This window comes from Epinephelus fuscoguttatus, linkage group LG2 (assembly GCF_011397635.1).
Source record: "Epinephelus fuscoguttatus linkage group LG2, E.fuscoguttatus.final_Chr_v1".
Lineage (NCBI taxonomy): Eukaryota > Metazoa > Chordata > Actinopteri > Perciformes > Serranidae > Epinephelus > Epinephelus fuscoguttatus.
In genome coordinates this window covers 47437551-47454687 of record NC_064753.1, presented here as the reverse complement: position 1 = coordinate 47454687, position 17137 = coordinate 47437551, and the positions used below count along the sequence as shown (strand labels likewise).

Sequence of the window (17137 nt, the reverse complement as noted above, 5' to 3'; positions counted from 1 at the left end):
GTTGGCTCTATGTATTAAAGACTGTTTATTACAACAAATGCAGTTATAGTTGAGTTTGGCGGGAAACGTGTGCTTGAAGGAACTCCCAAGTCAAAATGGCTCACACACGTAATAAACTAAATTAATAGCAGGACAGTTTTCAGCAGCACGGGCTGAAGGGTCGATCCACCTGTATACCCAACAGAAAAATCTCATTGTCAAACTAGGCATGCAGATGGTGTAGGTTTCATTTGTCCTGCTCACAGCACTGGGAAAAACATAAAATGCGAAACACAACAGGTGTGATTCCTCCACGTCTTTATGTGGTCGCCAATTTGTGCATTTAGTTGCTGAGGGTAAAAAAGAAATTGAAATAAAATCTTAAATATTGCAGCATGATTTTGCGTCTGGCTGCAGTGGCAAGGTATGATAAAGGCTGATGTGAACAATCCAGAATAAAATAGGAATCATGGTCCTGCATTTCTGGTTCTAGAAGACATTTTCATCACTGGGCAGCTCATGCCAAAAAGTGAGAGGCAATGATATGGATGCCTGTTTCTGCCAGTAGGGTGAGAAAAATTAAGATTTAGTAATTCTTTGTATTGAGGAACTTTATCAAAAACTTTATTTCAAACTAGTGAGAAACAGTGTCAATACTGTGGCACTATTGTAGGGTTAGTACTGGTACTTTAACTAAACATTTACTCAATGATATGTTTGATAAACAGACACTTTCTATATTACAATATCCGAAATCTAAGAGGATCTCTAGTCTCATATCATGATATTGATATCAAGTAGATATATATTGCCTAGCCCAAATAATCAATTTTGTATCTCAAAATGAGAAACAATTTCAAAATAATGACGTAATATTTCAACATAATGAGAAATGGTACCAAGTCATTTTACGAAAGTTTCATTATTTTGAGATGCAAAGTAATTTTGTTAAGAAATCTTCTCATTTTGAGGGATTCTTATTCTCTACATTAAGTCATAATGTTGGGAAAGTTTCTCAAAAAAAACAAAACAAGATTAAACATTAAACTGGCAGACATGGGCCTCTATACAGGACAAAGTGAGGTAGGTGTAAAACAAAGAACAGGTTTGATCGCACTTCTTCGGTTTATGGCCAAACACCTGCAGAACTAACGACATACTGATCAGCCTCAGCTCTGCTAAAAGGTGGGAAGCAGCAATTAAACTTCATGATGTGTCAGTGGCTGGTGCTCAAATAATGTCATCTTGTCCCACTGCCCTGAGTTTTATTTTGACAAAATTAAAATAAAAAATGTTTAAATGAGAACATAACTATGAACACTTTTCATGGAGATTATTTCTTCAGACAGTAGATCCAATGATTTGTAATGAGCTTTGTGGAATATCCAGAAAGACTTTATTGCTCTATGATTTTTTTATTTTTTTTATTTAATATGTCATATCATTTGTTTTTCCAGTTTTGAGCATCACAAATAAAATTCCAGTCACCTCCCACTGTATCAAGGTGGAGGCAGAAATCTCAGATATGGCAAAACCCAGACAACTAAAACCCCAAACTATCTGCATGGACAGATCCCACTGAACCCTTCAACATCAGCTGTGGTGTGTGAGTTATGAGCAGAGCTTCATAAAATGTTTGTCCGTGAAAGAATGACTCGACAGCTGCTGAGTTGTCACATGGATGACATGTCGAAATGAAAGCATGGCTGAGTTCAGTTCTTCTCATCGTTATAACTCAAACACACTTGCATTGCAAAGTCACAACAGATTGTCATGAATTGGAAATCTTGAGCTTATTCCATGAGGAGGAAAAATAACTGACTCGTGGGATTAGTCCAGAACGCTTCATTGTCTTCAGGAGGTGATGACACTGATTGTCACTGTGGATCCTGAACAATCCACAGGTGCCAGAGTGATCCTTCTGATCTCGTCGCTGCAAGACTCACAGGTTGTGAGAAGTCTTAGATTTGCTCCTTCCATGCAATAGTTCCCAGCATAAGGTTACAGAGGCTAGTCTGTCAGTCCTCCAGCTCTCAGAGGAGTCCTCCCTTACACTGGCTTCAGCTCTGCAGTTACATCAGGATTGGAACGCATCCTGATCTTCGTTCCCTTCTTTCCTTATCTCTGAAGTACGTTCATTGTCGTAGACTGCAGTCTCTACACCATAGTCTCTTTGTTGGTGGCTTTGCCGAAGGTGTTTATGCACAGGACGTGTTGGTTGGATGTGGCGTGAGGGGGCGAGGGAATCTGCAGTCGCACTCTCTGGTCCGTCTTCTTCCACGTCCTGAACAGATGCATGTGGTAGCGCACAGATACCTGAGACAATAATAAGACATATCTCAGTACAGCTGGGAAAGGTCAAAGGTCAAATACACCACGGTGGATAAGTCAACTTAATTTTTTTTTTGGGAAACAGCTTACACTCCAAAAAGTTTGATTTCATCAAACACATTATAGATGTGTGACATGATGTCTGACAGGAATTTTATGTCAGTTTAACACAACTTTTTTGTTCTTTCAGCATTTAATACAAAAGTACAAGAAAGTACAAAAAATATATTGTAGCAAGTTCAGGTTTCTCAAGTGCTAGAATAAGACAGAGATGAACCAGGAAGTGCTCTTTATTTTGCTTCAGTACAACTTCCTGGTGGACACTAATGTTCACACAGGTGGAAGGTCCCTAACTGTGTGTACGACTTCAGTCATGGTGCAAAATGCCAGTGCATTTTATCAACTTGAAACTCATGGTGGTGGTTTAACTCATGACAGGATGGCACTATTGTAAAGCACCGTAAAATAAGCATGACGTGTCTGAATGAGAAGAACAGACCCTGAACGTACCACGGTCCAGAAGACGTATATGGTGAAGAGGGCCAGCGTGAGGACCAGGAGCCCCAGGGCCTCCATGCCGTTAGTGTAGTGGAGGTCCATGGCTCCCTGAACGCACAGCCACCCTGACAGGCTGGCCAGTGGCGTGATGAACAGGAAACACACTGCGTCACCACACAGCGTCCTCCTCTGCTGCTGCATGGACGGAGAACACAACCACTGGGGGGGAAAGGAAGAGGGAGAAGGCAGGTTAAGACCACTGAAATGACACCTGGGGTGGAAAATATTGTATTTGTCCAGCGGGTGGTGCTGAAGAGCCAACTCCTGTGAGCTGCTGCATGCAGTAAGTGGTATTGGTAAAAGCACAGTAGTCATAAAAACCCTAAAATACTTGGTACAAGAATATTACTATCAGCATATTATGCATTAATATATAGCAATACATATGACAGTATTTTACTGTTATATCAAGCAAATATAAAACTATAACACACAGTATCCAGTGTCACACACTGTCAGAGGTAAATCACAGACATTAGTGGTCACTGCTGGTTAAGATGAGCAGTATCAGACGGGACAAAGGACGAGCTGTAACGCTTAGTGCTGCATTTAGTGATGCAAAACCTCGGCCCTGATGGAAGCACCTGAAACTCAACATGGAGGCAACAGACTGAGTTTTGGAGGTGACCGTCTCTTCATACAGATGCTGTAGGTTATTGCAGCACAACTGGACACAACTTGTTTTTAAGGCTCAGATTGTTAAACGTTAAAAGAAAGAACAGACTCAATAAAAGCAGAACATTTTCATGATAGTCCTCTCTACATCAAAACTCTTCTCTGCACAGCCGACAACAGGTGTTCAATCATTCTCATGATTGTGCTCATGTTGAACGTGTGTGGGAGTGAGTTCACCAGACCCCTTATTCATGACGATGATAAAGTCCCACCAAAACAGGTGCAACAAAGCTAACAGGGCAGAGATATAAGAAGACCTCTAATCCGTGATGTATCAGCCATGTTTATGCACCAAGTGTGTGCAAGGCCTGCTGCTTAGACAGACTTGGACAGAGCTGACCTCCACAACAGACACACTTAATTGTACGACATCACTAACGTGTTGTACCTGTGTTTCTGTGCATGTGTGCGCATGTGTCCAGTGTTGCCTGACAGCAGGCTTATGCTGCTCACTGTGTAGCTTAACCTGGTGGAGAACGTGGTGCTTAATCAGCAGATTACTGGCTGTGACTGCAGGAAGAGCAGGAAGACAAGGAGGAGGAGGACGAGGAGGAGGGGGAGGGCTCTAATACACTCTGCTGCTCTGTGCTCTGCAGAGCAGCATGGGGAAGGAAACACCATCTAATCTGGCTCTCAGGCTAAGTGGCTTTAGGGGTACAAGCGGTCCAGCTAACAGCAGCAGGTCCTCCAACGTGAAGGCAGCAACTCGCCAAGAGGCTCCTCCCACAAACACTGACTTCTGCTGTCTCATTGAAAAAACAGAGCAGACCTGCTGGATATCAGGTGACAGTGCGTTTGTCACATGTTTGGTTGATGGTTGGAAGGTAAATCTGTGTTTCAGTTGGGCTTATTAAAGAGTTAAAGAGAAGTTTTGAAAGTTATTATTTAATTTATTTTACTTTTCAGAGTCAGATGAGAAAATTTCTGTCAATCTAACATCTGTTAGAAGGTGTAATTTTGCAGCCAAGCCACCAGAAAAAAAAAAGTTGATATTGTGCATCCTGCAAACCAGAAATATGCTTCATTTGCCGTGTTCATACACATTATATTAACATTTCTAAAGTGACAGTAGAAGAGCTGACGCTGGATGGATGTTGGATGGCTTGCCAGGCTGCAGACCACTAGTCAGGACCAACAAACAATAAAAGCAGTTGTTTTTTAGCGACTTGTCACTGTTTTTCCAGCAGGGACAGATTCACACCGAGACATAACTGCCTCACGCTGGGATAGCACCACAAAAAGAAGTTGTTCCTAACCAAAACTTCAATGTATTTCCTGCTGATATATTGACATGAAAAGCAATTGTTTTTTACTGAGAGACAGAGAGCTTCTCCGGCCACAATTGTGCCATTAAACTGTTTTTGAAGCCCAAACAGGATGTTTCTCTAACCATAACCAAATGTCTTTGTGCCTAAATCTGACCACAGTGTTGCTGAAACACTGAAACCTAGCTTTCTATGCATCTGCTACATAAAAACACACAAATGTAATGTATCCACAGTTTGTAGAAATGTACAATGGATTGGTTTTGAACTTTGGACAGAGGCTAGCTCTTTCCAATTCTTTGCTACTGTTTCCTCTCTCAGTGACAGCTCTGAACCGTAGCTGGGAACACGCTGGCTTATTAACATTAATTTTAGCTTGGCTCATTATTAGCTGGTAGCTATCTTCAAGCAGTCCGCACCACTCTGAAGAAGGACGGATGGCGAGGCGTTCACAACAATGGTTTTATCACAGTCTTCACCACAAAACAATAAACATGGCCTTCTCATGAGGTTAAGACGCAGCCCTGAGCTCATCTAGACACCTAATTCTGCTGGCTGTCATCACTCTTTGCCGCCTGCCGTCTTCACCATGACACCAAGAGAGAGCTGCCTCTCTCCACACGCACTATGAAGTATACATCACACCCGCACAGGGTACCCACGAGGCCACCGCCATTCCAGGGGAAAAGGGTGAGCCGGTAACACTAACTTCATCCTGTCTCTAGCTCTGATCTTAACTCACAGACATGATACTGACAATAAAGAGGGAGACTTAGGTGCATATTTAAATAAATATTTTTTTAAAAAAATAGTAGTAATATCACACACAGCAACCAAACTCAACCAAAGGGACAAAGGTTACATGCAGGTAAGAGAAAATGGGACATGTAAGGCTCAGATTTCCTGTAAAATAAAGTCTAAAAAGCCTTCAAGTCTTAAAGCATGGCGGACTCTTCAGAAATCTGGCCTTGAATAAATGTTTGCGCCAAGAACACAGCAGGCAGAACAATTTACAGACAATGAGGTGGTGGAGGCACTCCTCAAAACTTCAGACAAGGAATTTAAACATGACAGAGAGAAACAGTATTTTGGGATTTAACTATCAAAGCTGTCTGTGACGTCTGTGCACTTCAGTTACCATCAACTCTCTGAGGACACTAATAACTTCACTGTACCTGTGTGTGGCTGATCTTTGTGAACTGGACTGTTTCTGCAGTGAAGCTCATTTGCATGTAAAGGGGCCAGTATCAGAACTCAATGCTGAGAAGCAGTGTCTTAATGAGCTGTGTAGTCATGAAATAATAACCTACCTCAGTGAGAGGTTTTGGCAGGCGCTCCAGTGCAAACTGGTGGTGGCAGAGTTCACAGTGGCTGCTGTTGGAGGCGGTGAGCCAGTGCTCCAGGCAGGCCCGGTGCACCATGGCCAGGCTACCAGAGCACTCGCAGGGCGACAGCAGCTCCCCTGACGCCCTGTCTTCATGGCAGATCCTACAAAATGGCTCCTCGCTGCACAGACTGGCACACAGAGAGAGAGACATGTCAGAGGATGGTGGAGTGTTTGTGAGGATGTAAACATTTACCTCACTGGTGTGGTGATGGTAGTTTTATGGGACCCTTCTTAGACACTTCCCTGTTTCTGTGTGATCCCACGCTGTTGTTTAACGTGGACCCTCTAGCTTCAATAGTCAAGAATTTTCTCTCTATTTAAATTCTTCCATCACCATGGAGGCACGTGAGAACGCCAAAGTTTCCATCCAGAACTTCAACCTAACACCGAGTGAATAACTGATATACAAATGTTTATTTTGGAGCTGAACTCTTCCTTTAGGACAGAAATCCTTCCCCAGATGTATTTGTACATGGATGCTGTGAATCTTCCCATGAAACGGCTCGACAGAAGCGATAAGACTATTGTGTTACCTGTCAGTGTTTGGTGCACATCCCTCAGCGGGCATGTCTGTGTGATAGTGTGTTGCTTCTTGGTTGCAGTTGTTGAGTTCCTCCTCCAGCCTGCGTTCAGGCGTTAACTTGACCTCCCCCACAGGGCTGGACACCCACGGGCCCAGGGGCTCCTCTGCTGTCATGTCTGCTATATGAGGGGCCATTCACTCATGTCAGGAGCGTCACATCTGTCAGCAGACACAGACCAGGACGAACACGTCAGACTTGATTCATCATGATACTGATAATAAGCAAAGATGAAGACTAAGGTGCACAAACAGTAAGTTTTCATTGACAGGTCAAACTCTGTGGTGTCGTATATGAATATACCAATACAGAAATTTTATTGTGAAATTTGTTGTACATTTAATTTGTCACAAACTGGCTCAGTGAATGTGACAAGTACAGAGTCCACACAAAAGATTTAGTTAAAAAAAGCACGGTTTATTTAACTAAAATGAACTTAAATAACCAACGGAGTGTGTAGGTCTGAGTGAGTGAAAACACGAGGCAGGTGAGGTCAATCAAGGCAACGACTCTCCCATGTTAGCCAACTGCCTGATGAGGCTGGAACATCCTCCAAAACAGTGGGCGGGACGTCACGAATTATATAACAAATATTACAGTTTGGCCCTTTAATTCGGTTTATAACGTTAGATGTGCAGAAGTCATAATAATGTCTGTGAATATCACCTGTTCAGAAATGTTAATGTGAATTTAGGAAACATCATTCATCATTAATTAAGACTGAAAAACACTGTTAAAAAGGTCACTCTGTCTTAAAGGGACAGTTCACAGCAAAATCCAAAATGCATATTTGTCCTCTTACCTGTCGTGCTATTTATCAGTCTAGATAGTTCTGGTGTAAGTTGCTGAATATTGGAAATATTGTCCATAGAGATGTCTGCCTTCTCTCCAATAAAATGGAACTAGATGACACTCAGCTTGTGGTGCTCAAAGTGCCAAAAATATACATTTGAAAAACTCAACAGCAATGTCTCTTTCCAGAAATCATGACCTGGTTACTCAAGATAACCCGCAGACCTTGTTGTGAGCAGTTTCATGTAGGAACTATTTCATTTACAGCCCATAATTTTACTGTTTGTTTCACTTTCATTGCTTCACGTCGCTCACATCTTGCACATCAACCTCATCTCCAGCAGCTGTCGGTGGACAAGCTAATATAAATCCACTGTAAAAAAGGTCTAACAATGTGACACAACATACTGTCATGTACCAAAGATTAAAGGAATAAAAAAATCAGCCAGTGCAGCCAGAAATATTTAACTGTTTCTAATAACAAATAAACTTTCCAAGGTTTTAATTGCTCTAATTCTACTGCAGCACCCTGTATTATCCTTGCTCGTTTCATACAGAAATTCATATAAGAAAATTAGATTTTTAGGACTAGATTTGAGCTGTAAGTGCACCTACCTGTGTCTCCTGCATCTCATGCAACAGACAGATGACTCCCACTTATAACATTTGTACTTCAGCTTGTTCAGGTCAACAAACAGCTCACTTTGTTTGACATAATATGCACATATCAGACCCTGACGAGCTGACGAGCCCAGGCAGTGACACGTGAAACACTGAGCCAATCACACACACAGTAGAGACAATGACAGCTAAGACAGCAGGCTGCAAACAACAAGTCATTTTGTGAATCGGTCTTACCAGCAGCTTGATATCCACAAACACTGTGTGACGGTGTGTGTGCTCCCGTACAGTGACCAGCAACCTCTGTTCATAAGAGTCTGTGTGGGGAAGCTTCTCCTCCTAAAGCCTGCCAGCAGATTAGCATGGCTGACGGACGGGGGTGAGAATAGTGAGGGATTAGCCAGAGGGGAAAGTAAGGGCCAGGCCAGACAAATGGAAATCACATCAGAGTGAGTTACACCAAGTGGGAGCAGCACCTCACCATACCCCCCTTAATCCTGTTAGGGGGCTACCAGGCAGCAGAGCGAGCCTTTCACCGGCCTCCCAGCTCCTATGGTAATGTGGGCTGAAGTCGGCAGCACAGATGAGGAAGGGCATGAGACTGTGTTGTTGTTGTTGTGTTTGGTTTCTGACAGGTATGTGTGTGGAGGAGAGAGCGCCTCGCTCTTTGATTTATGCTCCAATCAGAGGTCTTGAGATGGAAATCAGATTGCAAGTGCGGACAAACAGAAAAACAAATGGTGCAAGAAAAAACTGTCTTCTTTTTAGAATTGATTTGAATGCCCTTCTGCTTGTTTGTAAAGCTTTTAGATTTATCACATGAGCACAACTGCAGTCATGAGAAAATTGGAGATGTAACTTTTTTTGTAACGCCCAGTGAAAATTGTCAGTATAACCAGACAGTAAAGAGACAAGCAACAAAATCATTGCAGACTCTCAACATCTCTTCTTCTCTGAATGCAACCCTCTGCTGTCAGGAAGCCAATGTACAAATCAAAAGCTTGAAGTGATCGTTTGTTTCAGCCTCCATCAAGCTACTGAACTCTAATGCTAAATCTCACTGCAATGCACGATAGAAAAACAAGCACTTTAGCATTTAGCACTGTAATTCTTACAGGTTCTTTCTTAAGATGTCCTGCTGTCAGTTTCGAATGTATCTCCACAGTGATGACGGTGTTGGCAGCCGAAAACAGGCTGGTTTATTTGGCCCAATATTGGGGTGTCTTTCCTCCTTAATCTCAGTTGAGTTGGGCAACTAGATGTAGCCCAGTTTATTTCTTCAGGCATGTCAGGTTTGGGCCAGCTGATTTTTTTTTATAACAACCCAGTACTGACAGTGTCTGAAACCAGGATTGGAAAATGTCAAAAGAGCTCCAGCAACACTTGTGGTATGGAAAACATCTTTATTGACTGACGTGTTTCGGCTTGTGGTATTCGTCGGGGTCCACAAGCCGAAACGCTCGGTCAGTAAAGTTGTTTTCCATACCACAAGTGTTGCTGGAGCTCTTTTGACATTTTCCAGTGTTTCGTCACTCTCCATGCACCTTGTGAATCGGTGAAGTTGTGCCAGAAACCACTTTCTACCTCATGAAACCAGAATCGGGCCAGTTTATTTGGCATCCAGGGCATCATTCATTGCAAATCCCAGCTGAGTTTGGTCTGGTGTTGGGCCACATCATTTTTTGGTAACGGCCCAGTGATGACAGTGTCAGCAGCCAGTATTGGGCCAGGTTATTTGGCTCTGGAGCACCATTTATTCCGAATGTCAGCCATGTTGGGCAACTGGACGTAGCCTAACTTATTTCTTCCGGCATGCTCGGTTTGGGTCAGTGATGGGCGAGGTCTTTTTTTTTTGCTAATGGCCCAGTGATGGCCATGTTGGCAGCCAGAAATGGGTTCCATTTATTTGGCCCAATTCTGAGGTATCAATCACTCCGAATCTTTGCCTAGTTGGGCAAACTTATTTTTGAAAGCCAAGTGATGATGGTGTTGGCAGCCAGAATTGGGCCAGTTTGTTCGGAAAATGCAGCCACACATTTAGTGTTAACAGTCTGTCTAATCTCATGCCTCCGTCAGTCCTGCTCCATATCCATACGTACTTTAACTCTTCCTCCTTAAAATACCTTTGTTTTAGGATTAAAATATGAATCATTTTAGTAACATCCGTAGTTGTTCAGTAGGATGTGGTTGTTCTGTCTTAATAAAATGTTTTTGTTGTTTCAAACAACAGGACTTAGACTGAGGCTCAGAGAGAGCAGTGAATCACGCTTCACTGCCTGCTAATGACACATTGTCGAGGAACTTATTGAAGTCTTGGTCGGATGATGAAGACAGCCTGAACTTCTGAATCCTCAGCCAGTGTCTCACTTCTTATATGATGCTGAATCCAATACAAGCCTGACAAAAAATAACAATGCAGAATCATTTGGGGTTGTTGTTTTTGCAGTGAAAATATTTTTAAAAATATGTCTCTGTTATGTCTCATGATAAGGAACTTTAAAATGAAAATGGTAATATCTTTGTACCCTGCAGCAGTCGTAACCAGGAAGTCAACAGATTTTGAGTTACACTGACTGAACAGAGTGAAACATGTCTGTGTGCAGCAGGTTCAGAGCCGAGTCTGTGCTCTAAAAGAAGCTTTTCCATTCATATTTATAGTCTGGTCTCTCTGTAGCTCAGATAAAAGTCCTGCTGAAAAATAACTCCTGAACACAGAGGAGAAAGAGAGGGTCTTTCTGTGACTGGCGGAGCACCAGTCCCTCACTTTCTCCCTCTTCGCCTCTAATCCTGTCTGTTATTCATTCCCAGGCTGCTCTTGACAAAGCCCAGAGGGAACGCACATCAGTGGGAATTCCATCATGAACAGACTGAGAGGGTGGATAATTCCTTTGACATCGGCAGGACGGCGGCACACAGAGCCCCAGACGTGCTGGATAAAAACATATATACAGAGGGCCCCGTCACGCTGCTCTGGAGAAAAGCCACTTCCTGTCCTCTCAGTGGCCGGCGCTGGGTGCAGGCTCGCCGGACGCTGCCTCTGGCTGCAGGTCTGGGTCGGCTGATGTTGTGTCTGAGCTTTAGTCAAGGTCTATTTGCAATCGGCGGACCCTTTAACCCCCCTCCTCCATTTGCATTGTGCTAGATGGGACTGGGGCCCTCTAATCCTGCCAGGAGCGAGGGGCCACTCTCCAGTCTATCGATCCCTCGCTTCATCAGGTCTCATAGCAGCCATTGAAAGATGTTAATCCAGCGTGTGCCTCAGTCTGGATCGATAGGAGACAAAAGCACCGTCGGAGGCTGTCTGGACTTTAACCCACACATGTGCCTCATGTGTTACCTGTGCGCCATCGTCATCATGATAAACACCTGCTCCTGAGCAGTACAAATATCACTTAGTAGAAGTAAAAATAAGATGTAAAGGGTTCAGTGTGCTTCAGATAATGTAGTTCATACAGTGAAGGCAACATATGAAGGAGACATGACCTGATGATGTGGCAACCTTTAGTCCTGGTCCACATGTTCACAGGTGTTTTTGAAAACAAGGTTTTTCATACTTCAGTCTCAAAAAAAATCCTGTCCACACATGAACTGTTAAAAAAAAATCTGTTAAAATGAAAACTCAAAAACATAATTAAAGCGCTCATAAGAAGAATGCCAAACCAACCGGCTGTGATATCCTCCTGTGACCACAACATTTGTTGGGTTAGGGTTGCATTCTGAGTTGATTTTGGTGACCCTGTGGACAAAAGCGGTAGTGTTTTGCCAGAATGAAGCCTACATTTCCCATGAGCTCTAGCGCGTGTTGTTGTAAAGACGCTCACCTGGCTCGCGCATGTGTTTGTTTTGGGGATGAATGAAACAACAAGACGGGAAAACTTTGCCCCCGCTCCTATCAGGGATCCCAGCTCTCCTCTGCAGCGCCCCAGCTCCACCTCTCCGGCGTAAGCGCCACCGCTGCCGGGGTAAACGCAGCAGTCGGCTGGTAAGGCTGAAGGCCTGTTTGGCGAGCACTTCCACAGCTTCTTGGACTGAGTATGGAGCGGTGCCTCGCCTCTTTATTTCTCGCCACTCGCTGGCCCCTGTCGTCGGCCTGGATGAGGTGTTCCAGCCCCGCGGCCCCTGCTCTCCTCGTCCCCGCTGGCGCGGGGTGAATCTGCGCAACCTGCGGCCTCTGTGTGTGGCTCCCCGGACAGCTAACGCCGTGGACCCGCCGGCTCCTGCCAGGATTGGGCTGGTAAATGCTAGATCACTAGCGAACAAAATGTTTATCCTGACAAATTTCCTGACTTCCCGAGGATTGGATTTTCTCTGTGTGACTGAGACGTGGCTGACTGTTGGTGAGTCCAGTGCTTTCACAGAACTTTTACCCGATGATTGCTGCTATATTAACTCCCTGCGGACGAAGAGGAAGAATAGCGACTATTTATAAGAGTCACTATAAATGTAAGCAGCTAGGTAAGATGACGTGTGCCGTCTGAGTGCCGTAAATTGCCCCAGGTTGCTTCCAGGACCTGGGGCGGACCCGGAGACAGTTTCCTAAAGGTATGGATATACACTATATAGAAATAGCTTATCTTCACACCGATGGTCTCATTTGCTGTTGTAGGTCACGCACAGACATCAGCAGAAACGAGAGACTTTTGCACATCCAGTTAAAAGTTCCTTGTAGCAGCTTTAAGTAGAATGAAGTCTAAGGTCAAGTAAACCCAAAATGTGATGTCCTCATATGAGGACACAGGGTCCCAGGAAGATATGACCCTAACCCTGAAAACATTTTGGCCCAGTCAGGCAAAGAAGAAGGAGATATTGGTCAATGAGAAGCTTGAAAAAAAGCAGAGGCTACCTGGAGCAACAATACATTCTCACTCAGACCTTGTCACATATCAATGTTTGGTCATGGACTTTCCACATCCAGATACGACGTGCAAGGTCCGTTGGTTGTTGACGTTCTGGGATGCCTGTCAAGTTCTGCCTGTTACATGTTTTCAAACTACGCTGCTATTTTCACAGGAAATTTAACATTTACGTACAGTCTCTTTCAAAATAAATGCACCACATCGGTACAACACAGCAAATTGACGTTTGTTTTTTTCCTTCAACAACAAACACACGTGGTTGGGTTGAGGATCTATGGGACACAAACACCGCTCTCCCAGGTGAAAGTCTGTGTTTGTTGGACCCATCCACCACAGCTCCCGCCCACCCCAGTAGAACTTTCGCCACCTTAACTTTCATCCTTGTCACGTCACATTTCCCCCCTGATGCCACTGGGCACCGTTAAACTTTAACAGCAACAAGCCATGTATCATGCCAAAGTTAAAGGACGCCTTTTTTTCGTTGGTGTCTGTCTAAGTCACTGATCAAGCTCTGGATTTCGACGACTTTGGAGTGAGACTGGGCTCACTTATTAATTTATTTGTGGCATCCTGCCATGATTTAGAAACATCTGCTGCCAGGTTTTGATTTTCTTTTTTTGGAGCTGTGTTGTGTTAGTGTTAGAAACACTGATATGATACATATGAAACGTAAAATATAATGTGGTGTTCAGAAATATACAATGCCAACATTTTCTTCTTCAGACTGGGCTGAAAAAAATGAACTTGCTTTAAGAAAGAAGAAGATATACTATATTAATCCCTGAGGGGAAATTAAATTTTTCACCCTGTTGTCACATGCAGTATACACAGGCCCGAAATACACACACATGTACAAACAAGACCTATGCATGCATTAAGATGAGATAGGTCAGAGTTCTACAAATGGGGTTTACAGTGCCTACAGACAGTCTCCTCTTGGAGGTGTCACTCATTTGTACATATGAACAGAGACAGAGGTAGTTGTGTGCACATTAAAAAAAGAGACCCTGAGAGGGGAGTTAAAATCTTGTCTGTTTCTGAAAGTCCCAAAAATTGTCTAACGTAGCCCGTCTGTTTCACACACTGATAGATGATCCACGAAACACCTTATTTGATGCACACTGAGGCCTTCAGAAATAAAGTATAGTGTGTTTAAAAGACATTTCTATCTAATTCTACACTAAACGTTTGTGTTGGAGACAGAAATAGCAGGTGGGCAGAGCTCTGAGACAGAGACTCAGACGAGGCTTGGCAGCACTGTTTGAAGTAAAGAAAGGGGTCACTGAGTGTTTTATCTGGGGACACAATGATTTGATGCTCGCAGACCTTTCAAGGGTCTTTTTTTAAAACACAGATAAGAGGATTGGCAAGTGGCTGGAGAGGAGCAGTCAAAACAAGCCCTGCAACACAAAACCTCAGCAGACAGCAGACTGAAGTCTGGAAAAGCCCGCTCAGTCGTCCTGACACAAACTTCCTGACGTGGTTTTGTATATGACAGTGTGTGTTATCCAGTGAGCATGCTCTAATGTACAGGTCATCATTTAAAATACGCCTCTCCATTAAAGGAAGAGCCTTGCTTTCAGAGGACTAATCTGTGAAGAATGCTCTATCAGTCGGCACTATCAGCAGGTCCTCCAGCAGAGGAAGGGTGATGTCTCTGGGTTTTAAAATGGATCCTAAAGACGAGAGAGAAGCGAGTGCGCCAAGTGACTCATGTCAAGTGGACATCCTTATCTGTGAAAGATGGGGTGGCTCACTCTTGCAATGGCTCCACTGCTCTCAAGGGAGCCGGGCAGTGCTGGAGAACATTCAAGCAGAGAGGAAGCCTACAGCAGCCTGCAGCCAGGGAGGGAAGGTGCTCGGATTTTAAAATAGAAATCAGAAGTTTTAAGAACTGAATAGAAAACACAAGCTCAGAGGGGAGTGCAGATTAGGCAGGACAGTGAAGATTGGGTCTTCTGCGAGGTTTAAGATGTCAGCGAGTCCAACAGGGTAGAAGCTCAGGAGGAGGAGAGGTGGATCGGTCCAGAGCAGACTGCTCCTCTCCAGGCAGCTCATCCCTCCTCGAGGCAGCCGGCAGCCACAGGCCACCATGACGGAGTGGACCCTGCTCAAACGTCTCCTGGATGCTGTCCACCAGCACTCCACCATGATTGGACGCCTGTGGCTCACCGTCATGGTCATCTTCCGGCTGCTCATTGTCGCCGTGGCGACTGAGGATGTGTACACCGACGAGCAGGAGATGTTCGTGTGCAACACGCTGCAGCCGGGATGCTCCACCGTCTGCTACGACGCGTTCGCACCCATCTCGCAACCTCGTTTCTGGGTCTTCCACATCATCAGCGTCTCCACGCCGTCGCTCTGCTTCATCATCTACACCTGGCACAACCTGTCCAAGCTGCCCCACAACACCACCCAGAGGCAAGGGCAAGGACTGGGGGATATCCCAGATGTGGGGCAAGGTGGAGGGCGGGAGGTGTACGATCGGAGCTGCGATTCAGACAGCTGCTCCATCCGCTCACATAAGCATCTCGGTCACAGCCTGGCGGATGTGCTGGAGGGCATCAACATCCAGAGCCTCCAGAGGGCAGCCCCCAACAACATGGTGTCCTTGAGCCATGCCCGAGATTGCACCCTCAAGAAGGGGACGGCAGAGGGTCATGTGGTCTCTGGAGGCGTTCTGTCGAAATGTTACGTCTTCCATGTGTGTTTACGGGCTGTCCTGGAGGTGGGCTTCGTCCTGGCCCAGTGGAAGCTGTTTGGCTTCCAGGTGCCCGTCCGTTTCCTCTGTACCTCGGCTCCCTGCAGCCAGCCGGTGGACTGCTACGTCTCCAGGCCCACGGAGAAGACCATCTTCTTGCTCTTCATGTTTTGCGTCGGGGTCTTCTGTATCCTCCTCAACCTGCTGGAGCTCAACCACCTGGGCTGGAAGAAGATCCGTCAGGTAGTGAGGCTCAGGGAGAGGGCGTCCTGGAGAGGTTGTCCAGGAATGAGGGGGGGGTATGAAACCTTCCCTCCAGACAGCCCCTCTCTCACATCCTCTTTAGGCTTCAGAGATGTGACCAGCACCACCTCCCTGCCCACTCTGGACCTGGTGGTGGGTCACCAGCCTGACTGGACCTGTGCTGTCAACTGCAGCAGGATGAGGGGGCCTGAGGAGGTCAGAGGGACCAGAACAGAGCAACCAAAGAGACAGGACTCACATAAAGGAGAGAGGCAGCCTCTGAAGAGTAAGAAGGCCATCAGAGAGTCCAAACAGAGGAGTGCTGAGGTCTGGATATAGTCAACGAGCACGGGGAAGCATGTCGCATGTCTGTTTGTTTGACCTGTGGATCTCATGTTGGAATATAAAGACTCAGTGTGTCATATTTTGGTGGATATACTGTCAGAAATGGAATATAATAAAATACGTATGTTTTCTATAGTTTATAATCACCTGAAAATAAGAATCATTGTGTTTGTGTTACCTCAGAATGAGCTGGCTTTGGATGGGGCCATTCGTGTTTGGCAGACCCTCCGAAATGACAGTTGTTTTTTTTTTTTACGTGAAACTGTTTTATCCAGTGTTTTTACCAGTTTTAATCACCAGGGTCTCATTTATAAACATTGCATATGCACAAAACTAGGCCTGAAAGAGGCGTACGCCACTTCCCACGCAGAAGTTGTGATCTATAAAAACAGACTTGATGGGAGAAACTTTGACCCACGCTTACAAACATTTTGGAGATGGGAAATTGGCGACACAGATGGTGAGGTAGAAGCCTGAGTGTAGGAACTGTCAGACATTTTTCAGCCATGCCATTTTTGTCTTTTGTCTTTACATACATTGTAAGTATGGAGCCAATGCATTGTTTTATAAATGAGATCTCTGGTCCGTTTGTTTTGGGGAGGGTGAGACCTCTTCAGATGATTCAGCTCCTGATTAAAACCTCCTGAACATCTGGATCTTAAGTTATCAGAGAAAAAAGGTGAACACACAGCAGGTGCAGGGCTGGCAACTCGTCTCTGACCATAGACTGTCTGAAGATGGACGACTTGACAGCTCCTCAAAAGTGAAGCTGAAACATCTTGGTTGCCCCCTGGTGGCTGGCT

At 44.8% G+C, this 17137-nt stretch overlaps 2 protein-coding genes across 2 annotated transcripts; one reads left to right on the top strand and one right to left on the bottom strand.

Annotated features, from left to right (window-relative positions):
- Positions 1–2136: 2136 nt before the first annotated feature.
- On the bottom strand, positions 2137–6913 carry zgc:158785 (uncharacterized protein LOC791214 homolog). The gene is made up of 4 exons (XM_049562037.1): positions 6729–6913; positions 6119–6323; positions 2821–3027; positions 2137–2295 (listed from the first exon to the last, which is right to left on the bottom strand). Exons 1-4 carry the CDS (start codon positions 6911–6913, stop codon positions 2137–2139), a joined length of 756 nt encoding a protein of 251 aa, XP_049417994.1.
- An 8224-nt stretch (positions 6914–15137) lies between these two features.
- Positions 15138–16328, top strand: gjd6 (gap junction protein delta 6). The gene has a single exon (XM_049561863.1). It carries the CDS (start codon positions 15138–15140, stop codon positions 16326–16328), a length of 1191 nt encoding a protein of 396 aa, XP_049417820.1.
- The last annotated feature ends 809 nt before the right edge of the window (positions 16329–17137 follow it).